A 12,110-nucleotide genomic window follows, 5' to 3' on the forward strand; every position below is an offset into this window, starting at 1 on the left:
CAAGAGTATAGTCATTATAATTGATTATTAAATTCTGTAATCTATGCATCGAAGTTTCAACATAATATTGATGCATTTTACACCCCTACATACTATTATTAAGTGTAAAATAAAAAAAAATTAAAATTAATCTCATTTGGATGCCATTCAAGGGGCAGCTCAGCAAAAGGATAGGGGCTCGAGACCTTAAAACCCTTCTGCACGTGCCTGATTGCTGTCATAACCTATTGAAGTGAAAACAATGTAATGCTGATCATGTATTTTGTTTTTCTACAGCTAAGGAGAAGGCAGATTGAATCAGTCAATGTTGGTGGCACAAACAATGTCATAAACGGTGAGCTGTTACCATTTGTATTTTAAGGCAAAGTATTCTTACTTATCTAATAATAATATAATAATAATAATCTACTAACTTATTGTTATTATCAGGCTGGTTATTCAAGAGTAGTGTGTGAAGTATCTCCTGCTAGCAGTTGCGGTCCATGAGAGAAATTTCTGGGGATGCAAATATGTAAATCAGTATTGAAAAATCAAAACAATTTAAGATTGCAGTGGGTTGGTGATCTCCTCTCCCTGATACATTAAAATAAGTCTTTGTGACTACCGATGTGTTACAATCTTTTTGATCACCAACCCAACACTTCTCAATTCAGTAAATGAACGGAAAAAATCACGCATTGCCATCTACAGTCTATGATCAAATATTTATAAATGAATGGAGGGCCCCATTCCATGTACAGTAACATCTACTCACCTAATACAGTATGTGTAGAGGAACTCCATCCACCACTTCTTCATTTAATTGAATTTATATATAATATTGTTGTTCAGTCTTTCACTTGTTAGATCATCCAATAAGATTTATTTCACAGATATTCGATTGATTGGTTTGAGTGGTTACTTCTAAAATAGATTGGTTATACATGCGGAAGGAGGCAAATGTAATTTTTGCTTCCATCTTTCATTTTTCGCCTCAATTTGGACAGAAGCAGATGATGTTGCATCATTTAAATATCAATTTTGGTTGGTCAGTTTACTAATGAGAGGAGGCTTCATGCCGTCAGCATTCTCTGGCATTCACATAGATTCATACACTTCCCTGGAATACTGCACATGAAATTATAGCATGTCATTAGCTTAGCAACATGTTAATGGCAAACTCTATTGGAATCAATTGAAAGGGAGTCGAATCTCCCGTGCGCTTCATATGAGGAGTGCTATTTGAATGATTGAGTTGCGGTAGAGTGTTCCAAATTAGTCATTTATGAGGTTCCATTTCAGTAATGATGCTGTCTTAAGCCCACAACATACTTTGGTTTTGACGCAAACGCTTAGCGTATGCGTACAGTGGAATGCTCTAGCCTTTCAAAGTATACTTCATTTGACTGTGCGCACATACACAGGCATTTTATGCATACACACTATGAGATTCTTTACTATTTCTCTACAGGAGTTTAGACCCATAAAGATGCCTTTATAGTCTTTAAGACTTGAGTTATACAAATGCAGGTATCTCCTGATCTCCACACACAAGTGTTCTTGATGTGCACATCAATTGTTGTTGTTTCCACCTTTATCTCACTTTGTCCCACCTTTGTCACACTGTTGTTCGCTTGCATATACATTGTCTTCTTGCACTTCTTTGTGAAAGCAATGGCCCAACTGTGATTGTTCACCTTGTGGACCCACTAGCTAGTGCAAATTATTCCAGGCACATGAGCTGACAATGCGTACTGAGTATGCACGGTTAAAAAAATTGGACTGCATGCATTTAGTGCTCGAGCACTCTGCTGATGATTACATTTTTGTCACTCGCCCTGTACGCATATGCCTAGCATCCATGCAAAACTAAAATATACTTTGGGCTTAAAAGGGTAGCTGTCCATGTAAGCAATATGCAGAAAGGCAGCTCGGTAGGTTTTGGATCAGAGTCCATGTGTCTGAGTTTAGATCAGTAAGCTTTTGTTTTGTGTGTTGTAGTCTGTACAGAGCGAGGTATCTCCAGACTGATCTATACCAGCACAGTGAATGTGGCATTTGCAGGCTGGCCCATTGAGGACGGAGATGAAGATTCAGTTCCCTGTGTGCCACTGGACATGGTGAGATGCACACTGAGTATGTTGTTGATTTTGCATTCAGCCTATCTCTGAAGTATTGTACATTCAGATTTTGGTACATCAAGAGATTTGTATTAAGATGCATTCACATAGGACACATTCTGCATTAAGCCTATTTATTCCTGCCCACTTTTTCATCTGCTGTTACGTGTTGAGCACGGTTAAAGGTGCTGTTAACAATTTTAGCCATTCTGGAACTTCCACGAGACTGAGCCATTGAATTAGACATGCCCCCTCTTTCCAAAACGAGCCCTCCAAAGATAGCGTTGAGACTGTCACATAACAGTAGAACAGCAGTGTGTCTTCTTATGGTTGTCAAACACACCAGTAGCAAAATAGTACCCTATTTTCCCAGTTGCCTTGCCTTTGGCCATAGAGGCCCCTCTGCTATCTGCCACAGAGGCCCCTCAGTTCCTCACTCTGGTAGTCCTGGAGGTAGCTGCGACAGAGGTCCCTCCGATCCCTGCTCCGTTGAACACCTGAGTCCCCAGTTGCCTTATCCCCGCCAGAGTCCCCAGTTGCCTTATCCTCGCCTGAGTCCCTAGTTGCCTTATCCTCGCCAGATTCCCCAGTTGCCTTATCCTCGCCAGACTCCCCAGTTGTCTTGCCCTCCCCGGAGTCCCCAGTTGTCTTGCCCTAACCAGACTCCCTAGTTGTTTTGCCCTCATCAGAGTCCCCAGTTGCTTCATCCTCGCCTGAGTCCCTAGTTGCCTTATCCTCGCTAGAGTCTCCAGTTGTCTTACCTTCCTTAGAATACCCAGTTGCCTTGCCCTCACCAGAGTTCCCAGTTATCTTGCCCTCGCCAGAGTCCCCTGGCCGTCCGCTGCCTCCAGGTCCCCCCATGGTCTCCCGCCTTGCCCTCACCAGAGTCCCAAGTTATCTTGCTCTTGCCGGAGTCCCCTGGCCGTCCGCCACCTCCAGATCCCCCGTGGACTCCCACTACTGGCCATAGAGCCTGCACCTTGCCTGCCCTCCCCCTCTTTAAATTTCTTTCCATGTTTAGGTGTTAGGAACCATTGTGGGGGGGCAAGTAAGGGGCACTGGGTTATGTTAGACTTTTATTCAAAATATAGTTTTGGGGTTACTTGTGTCGTCTCTGTTCCTGGTTCCCTCCCTGATTGTTTTCTAGCTGTTTTGTGAACCTTGAGCATATAATGCCCTCATATTCTCTGTGTCTTTGTTGGTTCTTTTCCTTATGGCTGTTGTGTTGGAGTGTTCTCATTTCTTGTCATTTAGCTTTTTCATTTCTTGTGTTTTGTTTATATTTCAAATAAAGCTGTTGATCTTAAAATCTTCATGTCTTACGACTCCATCTTTACATGCACACATCAGCTTTAATCATCAAAAATCTGATCTCTGTTACAATACTGAGTGTTTGTGATCATAGGCATCAGATGTGAATGACTTTCACTAAGGATTAGTGTGTCTTGTTGGAGAAAACTAAAGCTTTTCTCCTTTGTGCTCTGGTTCACTGTCCTGCAGAATCGCAGATTGCAGTTAAGGAAGGTTAATGGATTCAAGTTAGTTCACCCGACACCTCGCTCGCGTGAGGGCTACACAAGTCACCAGCTTTTGTCAGACTTCATACATGAATACATAGCATTTGATGAATCATACAACGGTACAGATTACACACTCTGATTTAACTGGCGCTAATATCCAACCGAGGTTGATTGATGTGCAATGACTTCCACCAGCGGCCAAATGTCTGAAAACTCTGTACAATTGTGTGTACATAGCAAATTTTACTTTTAAATGCAGTTGTCTTAGTAATAATATGGTTTTTATTTGGGCTGTCAATCATTACAAAAAATAAATCACAATTAATTGCATATTTTAATATTTGCTTTAAAAAAAAAATTAAGATTGAAAGACATGACATTAGTTTTGCAGGAAAGTAAAGCATTGATTAGGCAATACAAAAAGCAAAAAGAGGCTTTAGAAGTCAATATTGTTTGTTGTATTTCCATTGGCATAGAGTTCACAGCTATCCATTGTACAATCCACTTAGTCAATCTATCAGAGGTAGACTAAAGGGCCATTCACCCAAAATGTGCTCTTGTATTCCATCTGTGCTTTTTTTAACTGTTGGTGTATGTAAAACATGCTCTAGACTGTTGCATCAGTCGTATTTAGGATGACGTCAAGTTAAAAACAGTTTAAAAATGCATCTTGAGATCCAGTTCTTTGTTCCATTCTATTGCATTCTTTCTCACTGTTTTTAACACAAAAACATTAAAACTTGCTTTGCATTTAGGTGGTACTTCAACACTGAATTGCTCCGATAGTAGGACAATTCCTTATTTACAAACAAGGCATGATTAAAAGCGTCAATGCGTTTTTGAATGTGTTATTTTTTGGATTTTTTGGACATACTATATTGTCTGAGCACAAATTTTAAGAATTGATTTCTGATAACTGAATCTAACTTAGCAATTCCTAAAGTTTTCAAATGATTGTCAGGTCTTTTTGTTTATTGAAAGACAAAATTAAATATTTTGTTTCGTCCCAGCACATAGACCATTACTCCAGGACTAAAGCTATTGCCGACCGCATGGTGCTCGCTGCCAACGGAAGATCAGTGAAAGGTAAGGAAATGGAAACTTGCTGGTCACTGAAGTCGATCCTGTTATTGCGTACAAGCGTACAATTGCGTACAAGCGCAAATAGTATCATATAACCTGCATATATCATGTGTGATTAAATGCATGAATGTGTGTCCAGTGTTGATGCAGTACTTAGGTAATGGCTGCTATGGTAATATCCACAGCCTGCAACTCAACCTAAGCAGACCTGCTGACACCATTTTAAATTTAGACCCAGCCTTAACAATAAAGCCAAGCACTGTGTGTGTGTGTGTGTGTGTGTGTGTGTGTGTGTGTGTGTGTGTGTGAGTGTGTGTGTGAGTGTGTGTGTGAGTGTGTGTGTGAGAGAGAGAGAGTGGGTGTGCTCTGTGCTAATAATTGTTCACCTCCATGCAGAACACAGAGTGACAAACATGTGTCTGTGTTCTTCTGTCAGCGAATAATACTATTTCATGTAGTCTGAAAGCATTTCAAATTACATAATATAATTTTTTTTTATTTTCCTTGTTTGTTTAGTGAACAATTCCACATAATATTTTATTTCTTAAATGACTGATTTCTTAAATAGGCAGATATAAGAGCCAGGCCAATTTATCTGCCAATATTTGACGATTATAAGTTAGTTATACGATAGCTCTATGTGAGGAACAGAGCGAAACTGAAGGTTTGAATTGCTCAAAATCTTCCTCTCTGTAAAGGCAGTCACATCTCATTCAAAAATATACATCCAAACATCTGCATGTCACAATCAGTCACAAGGCACGCCAGATCCAATGATATTTGTCATCACTGATGTCAAAGCTGACGTAACGCTGCTTGAGTTGCTGCCTAACATTTAGCCTTAATAAAAGTTGAATACGAAATCAAAGTGACATTTGAAATATGGACAAAAGGTGAGATTTTAGGGGTGCAGACATAAAAATCGCCCAAGAGAATCTTTGTCATGAGAGTGTGTTCGGCATACAGTAAGAGTATAGAGCAATGAGAATAATATGGATAGCTCCATATTCATTCATTTTAAAAATCTTTGACTTGATTGCAGACTTTGGGATCTTGGCAAATCTGATCACAGTTTGAAACGTTGATATCTCTTAAGAAACTCTAGAGGAGACACATGTGAGACTAAACAGGATGTTCTCAGGAGAAAACTTTGAGAAACAGTAGACTCCACTTCTCCATTTTAACTCATTTTCTAGGAGAAACAGCTGAGATATTAAAGCGATCTCTTGTTTGATTTATTTTATGCAGTGGAATGGTACATGAAAAAGTAATGTAGTACCATGGTATTACTATATAACACCAACACTACACCATGGTGCCATCACAAAACTATTCTGTCTGCATGGAAAAGTGTTGATTATTGAAAAGCCCATATTGATTTCCACTAGGCAAGGGTCAAACTTTGGCCAAAGGTATTCCCTTGTTTAGACACTATTTGGACGTTCATGTTTTAGTTTTTTTAAATATGGAGTAAGAAATAAATGGAGACCACTGATAGTTCGCTTGTGTAATCTGGTTGAATATTGTATTGTTGCTATAGGGGGTGGTATTCTCCGCACATGTGTGCTGCGTCCGTCTGGGATCTACGGTCCTGAAGAGAGGAGGCATTTACACAGAGTGATGGTAAGTTTTTCTCTCACTCTATTTCACCTTGTGCTCTTTCACACACTCACACACACTGATCTCAGACAGTTGTACTCTTCAGCTACAGCTGTGCCAGTGTGTCCAGAGCTGTGCAATATGAGCTGTGCAATATATTAATGGAGTCTGTGAGAAGCTCCCGTTTCAGCCTGTGCTGCTGCTGTGGCTGCCTGTGCTTCCTAATGTACGTGTTGTGAAGAAACTCCACAAGAAAACTTGCCATCTCATTCCGTCTACTCTTGTCTGGTTCTTGTCATCTCATCTCATCTCATCTCATCTCATCTTGTTTTGTCTCATCTCATGTCTCATCTTGTCTTGTCTTGTTTATTCTTATCTCTTCTCACCATATCTCATCTCATCTTGACTCATCATTTCTTGTGTTGTCTCTTCTTATATCTTTTTGTCTCATCTTTTGTCTCTTGTCTCTTTTTTTCTTCTTGTCTCATCTCTTCTCATCTCGTCTTGTCACTCATCTCTTGTCTCATCTTATCTCACTGTATCTTGTCTCATCTTGTCTCTTGTCTCATCTCATCTTGTCATCTTGTATATTGTCTTCTGGTTTCTTCTCATTTCTGGACTCATCCCATCTTGTCTCTTGTCTTGTTTCTTATCATCTCATCTTACTTTATTTTCTCAGCTCATCTTGTCTCTTGTCTCATCTCATCTTGTCTCTTGTCTTGTTTCTTCTCATCTCAACTCATCTTATCTCATCTCATCTCGTCTTGTCTTACCTTGTCTTGTTTCATGTTGTCTCTTCTCATCTCATCTTGTCTCATGTTCTTATTTTTTCTCGTCTCTTGTCTTGTTTATTCGCTTCTCATCTCATCTCATCTCACCTCATCTTGTGTCATTTCTTCTCACCTCACCTTATTTAATCTAATCTCGTCTTTTCTCATTTTTTCTTGTCTTATCTCATGTCATCTCCTCATCTCATCTTGTCCCATCTCTTGTCTTGTCTCTCGTCTTCTTGTTTCTTCTAATATCTTTTTTCTTTTTAACTTGTCTTGTCTTGTTTCTCATCTCATCTCACCTTATCCCATCTTGTCTTGTCTCATATTTTCTTGTATTGTCTCATGTAGTCTCTTCTTATCTTCTCATCTCTTTTCTCATCTCATCTTGTCTCATGTCTTGTTTATTCTCATCTCACCTAATCTTATATCATCTCATCTTTTCTTGTTTCTTCTCATCTCATCTCTTGCCTCCTGTTTATTTGGCTTGTTTCTTTTCTTTTCTTTTCTTTTCTTCTCATCTCAACTCACCTTATCTCGTCTCATCTCGTCATGTCTAATCTTTTCTCATCTCATCTCTTCTTATCTCATCTCTTGTCTCTCATATTCTTGTTTCTTTCATCTCTTTACTCATCTCAATTTGTCTCTTGTCTTGTTTCTCATCATCTCACCTTGTCTTTCTGAACTTGTCTTGTTTCATTATGTGTTGTCATATTGTCTAATTTCTTCTCTTCTCTCATCACATCACGTCTCTTCTCTTTCCTTTTCTTTCTTGTCTCATGTCTCCTCTCGTCTCCTCTCCTCACAGGTGAATGTGGAGAGGAGGTTGTTCAGCTTTTGTTTTGGGGATCCTAATGCGAAGATGAATTGGGTGCATGTGGATAATCTGGTGATGGCTCATGTTTTAGCAGCTAAAGGACTGACTGCAGAGAGAAGCTTTGTGGCGGTATTTGTAAAACAACACAGTTACAAATTTTCATTTCATTGCAATCAGCAGCTTTAAACGCACATTATTTGTGATGTATTAACAAGTTATTTGTGGTTTTCAGAGTGGACAGGCCTACTTTATCAATGATGGGGAGTCTGTCAATGTTTTTGAGTGGTTGACACCTCTGGTGAGTAGCAAATTTCTTCAGTTTACCAGCTGTATACATTTGAAAGGTTCCTCCTTGTATTGCTATTATATTTGCTCTGTTACTGTACTATACATCTGTCTCTCTTCAGTTTGAAAGATTGGGCTACAATCGACCATTGATCCACCTTCCTGTATCTCTGGTGTACTCAGCAGGTGGGACCCTCAAATTAAGTTTTAATTAATAATTTAAAGCAGAAGTGTGGAATTTCTGCAGCACTAGGCACCAAAAAAATGACAAAAAACAATGAATTTTCAAAATGGTTTCCTGTACACTTCCCCTGTCTTTAAACAGACAGTACCATCCCCAACTCACACAATTGCTTAGAGTAATGTTGCTGTGTTGGGCTTGTCGTGATGCTTTTAGAAACAGAGCATTACTTTGAAAGTGTAACAGTGTTTACACGTTTTGGGGAAATCAGCCTATGAAAGACTTGTAATTGTTACTATATATTAAGTAAGGATAGGAGAAAGTATTTTAATATGTAAAAATCTTACATAAAATAAAATGACCCAAAACTAAAAATGTTTTTTTTTTTACTTTAAGTTTAAAAGATAAAAACCCTTCTATGGTGTAATTACAATGTTAGGAAGAAAGTTACCAAAAACAGCAGTTTCAAACTTATTACTCAGTTGTTTTTTTTTATATTCCTGTACCTGGAGACATTTAATTTCATGAAATATCTTTTTTAATTGTGAAATTAATGTACTAAATTTAATTTCACATCTTCCCCAGCAATTCTCATGGAGCGATTGCATGTGGCTCTGAGTCCTATAGTGGAAATTCCATTGCTTCTGACAAGAAATGAGGTACACTTTTTCCCTCCATCCTTCATTTGTGGTGTTTGCTAGGCAAGCATCACTACTACTATTATTTACACTCAGAGTTGGTGATTTGATCACCCAACAGATAACCCCAAGAATCAAACTTCAGTGCATAATTTATTTCCACAGCTGCTGTTTGCTCTAATTGCCTTTTCCTAATAAAGTTGTTTTAATGATATTTCTGTATCCCTCCACAATAACAGGTCATTAAATAGCTTTAACAAATTTAGAAAAATATGGGACATCCCGGCTAATACAGGAAAGTTAGCAAACCTAGTTCCCAATGACTAAAATGCAATCACTGGTGTCATAAAGAATTTAGTCCCCCCCCCCATGCGGCGGACCAACAGAATACCACAGGCAGCTGATCATAATATTTTGGCTCATCAGTATGCGTGTGTGTGTGTGTGTGTGTGTGTGTGTGTGTGTGTGTGTGTGTGTGTGTGTATATATATATATATATATCAACTCAGCAAAAAAAGAAACATCCCTTTTTCAGGACACTGTATTTTAAAGATAATTTTGTAAAAAAACACAAATAACTGTACAGATCTTTATTTTAAATGGTTTACACAATGTTTTCCATGCTTGTTCAATGAACCATAAACAATTAATGAACATGCACCTGTGGAACGGTCGTTAAGACACTAATAGCTTACAGACGGTAGGCAATTAAGGTCACAGTTATAAAAACTTAGGACACTAAAGAGACCTTTCTACTGACTCTGAAAAACACCAAAAGAAAGATGCCCAGGGTCTCTGCTCATCTGCGTGAACGTGCCTTAGGCATGCTGCGTGCAGGCATGAGGACTGCAGATGTGGCCAGGGCAATAAATTGCAATGTTTGTACTGTGAGACACCTAAGACAGCGCTACAGGGAGACAGGAAGGACAGCTGATCGTCCTCGCAGTGACAGACCACGTGTAACAACACCTGCACAGGATCGGTACATCCGAATATCACACCTGCGGGACAGGTACAGGATGGCAACAACAACTGCCCGAGTTACACCAAGAATGCACAATCCCTCCATCAGTGCTCAGACTGTCCGCAATAGGCTGAGAGAGGCTGGACTGAGGGCTTGTAGGCCTGTTGTAAGGCAGGTCCTTACCAGACATCACCGGCAACAACGTCGCCTATGGGTACAAACCCACCTTCGCTGGACCAGACAGGACTGGCAATGAGGAGGAGATGCACTGCAGTACTTAATGCAGCTGGTGGCCACACCAGATACTGACTGTTACTTTTGATTTTGACCCCACCCCTTTGTTCAGGGACACATTATTCCATTTCTGTTAGTCACATGTCTGTGAAACTTGTTCAGTTTATGTCTTAGTTGTTGAATCTTTTTATGTCCATACAAATATTTACATATGTTAGGTTTGCTGAAAATAAAAGCAGTTGAAAGTGAGAGGACGTTTCTTTTTTTTGCTGAGTTTATATATATATATATATATATATATATATATATATATATACAAGGACGGATTAAGAACTGAGATGGGCCGGTACACCATGCAGGACCCCATGATGTTATGTTCACCTTTATGCACTATAGGACGCTTGGCAAATTTGGTTGGATTTTTCAAATTGACAGAAGAAAAGTTTGGAGCAATGATTACACAGCCAATTATAAGTACTTTTAAATGATGAACCAATCCAAAATCATGCGTTATTAATAGGGATGTGCATGGTATTCAGATACCAAAATCAATATTCGGTTTAGAGGTCTTCAACCCGATCTGAGTCTGACGGTACCCGACAAACCTACAGGTTTTGGGCCAGGTTCGGGCCAGTTTTTCAAGTAGGCTATAGGGTGAGTTAAGGGCTGTTCACAAGTGTGTCGAGGCCATGTAATCATGCACTGGACGGAAGTCTTTGCTCACTTTTTTCAGTGTACTGCGCAGGACCGTCACATTTTGTTTTAGACACAGTGTTAATTTTAAAAGAACTTTAATATTTATAAATGCATCTCAAGACACCTGTGTTCTGTGTCACCATTTGTTGCGCTGCATCAAGCTTTTTCAGCGCTGCTGTCACAAACCGACATTCTGATGAAGTTCAGGTTGCAAAGAGGACTTAATGTGACTGTTACACATTTTTCCAGATTGTTTTTAATCTGGCAAAGTTTCAGCACTGGATAAACGGTGAGCCAATGTTTTTTCCCCCTTTTGCTCTGGTGTGCAGACAATACTTACACAAGTTAAATGCTGAATTATTTAAAAATGAAAGCATCTTGAAGTCCCGTAAACCTGTATATACAGTATATATATATATATATATATATATATATATATATATATATATATATATATTCTCGCTATATTGTCCAGCCCTACTGGTAGATATGTGTGTGCTGCACTGGTGCTATGGCAACTGTTATAGTGTGGCAGCTTAGATTACCATCACTACCTAGTTACTAACTCTCCTTAACATAGACAGCAGCTCTACAACTCTTGCACTTGAATTAATGAAAGAGGTACAGTTGAGAGTTAGCAAACGTCATAACTTGTCGTATTTAATATAGAATTTAACTGATGTGCGTCACAGGTGTGTGTGTATAGTTATGTATTTTACTATTGCTTCAAGTGGCTCATCCAATCAGAATTCAGTGTTTGAACTATCCATTTTATAATATTAGTATGTTTTTAGCTCATGTGTTACATAATGCAAATATATATACAGTATATATGGTTTTTAGTCATACCGTCCACCTCTATGAAAGGGCAACAATCAAATTAGTGTAAAATCAGAAAGAGAGAGTTTAGTTAGTAGAGCTGGGTGTGGACTGCCGCTGTGTCATAAATTATTCATGAGAAACACAAGCCACGGACTGAAGGGGGTGATTCTGGTCAGATGGCAGCAGGTTTGATGATTGCTTTCTGAATAAAACATGAGCGCCAGCTCCTTGCTGCAACTTTAGGTTGAGACGGACAGGTGAAGTGGCACTGAGGAAAGACACACACAAAATCAGGAAATGAGCCTGTCAATCACACAGGCTCCATTTCACTCTCAAAATCGTACACTTTTATATCCAATATCCGATACATTTTCAAAGTGTGATACATTAAACTGTATGTTG

General features: G+C 39.1%; 1 protein-coding gene across 1 annotated transcript in view; it reads left to right on the forward strand.

Annotated features, from left to right (window-relative positions):
* The window catches only part of sdr42e2 (short chain dehydrogenase/reductase family 42E, member 2), a 46,043-nt gene that overhangs the window by 10,878 nt on the left and 23,055 nt on the right, over positions 1 to 12,110 (forward strand). The window contains exons 3-10 of the mRNA XM_051714816.1: positions 277 to 334; positions 1,981 to 2,099; positions 4,630 to 4,705; positions 6,243 to 6,325; positions 7,880 to 8,017; positions 8,121 to 8,186; positions 8,296 to 8,359; positions 8,940 to 9,013. Of these exons, the coding sequence (XP_051570776.1) occupies positions 277 to 334; positions 1,981 to 2,099; positions 4,630 to 4,705; positions 6,243 to 6,325; positions 7,880 to 8,017; positions 8,121 to 8,186; positions 8,296 to 8,359; positions 8,940 to 9,013 (678 nt within the window). The remainder of the gene's footprint in view (positions 1 to 276; positions 335 to 1,980; positions 2,100 to 4,629; positions 4,706 to 6,242; positions 6,326 to 7,879; positions 8,018 to 8,120; positions 8,187 to 8,295; positions 8,360 to 8,939; positions 9,014 to 12,110) is intronic.

Source organism: Myxocyprinus asiaticus, chromosome 13 (genome assembly GCF_019703515.2).
Source record: "Myxocyprinus asiaticus isolate MX2 ecotype Aquarium Trade chromosome 13, UBuf_Myxa_2, whole genome shotgun sequence".
Lineage (NCBI taxonomy): Eukaryota > Metazoa > Chordata > Actinopteri > Cypriniformes > Catostomidae > Myxocyprinus > Myxocyprinus asiaticus.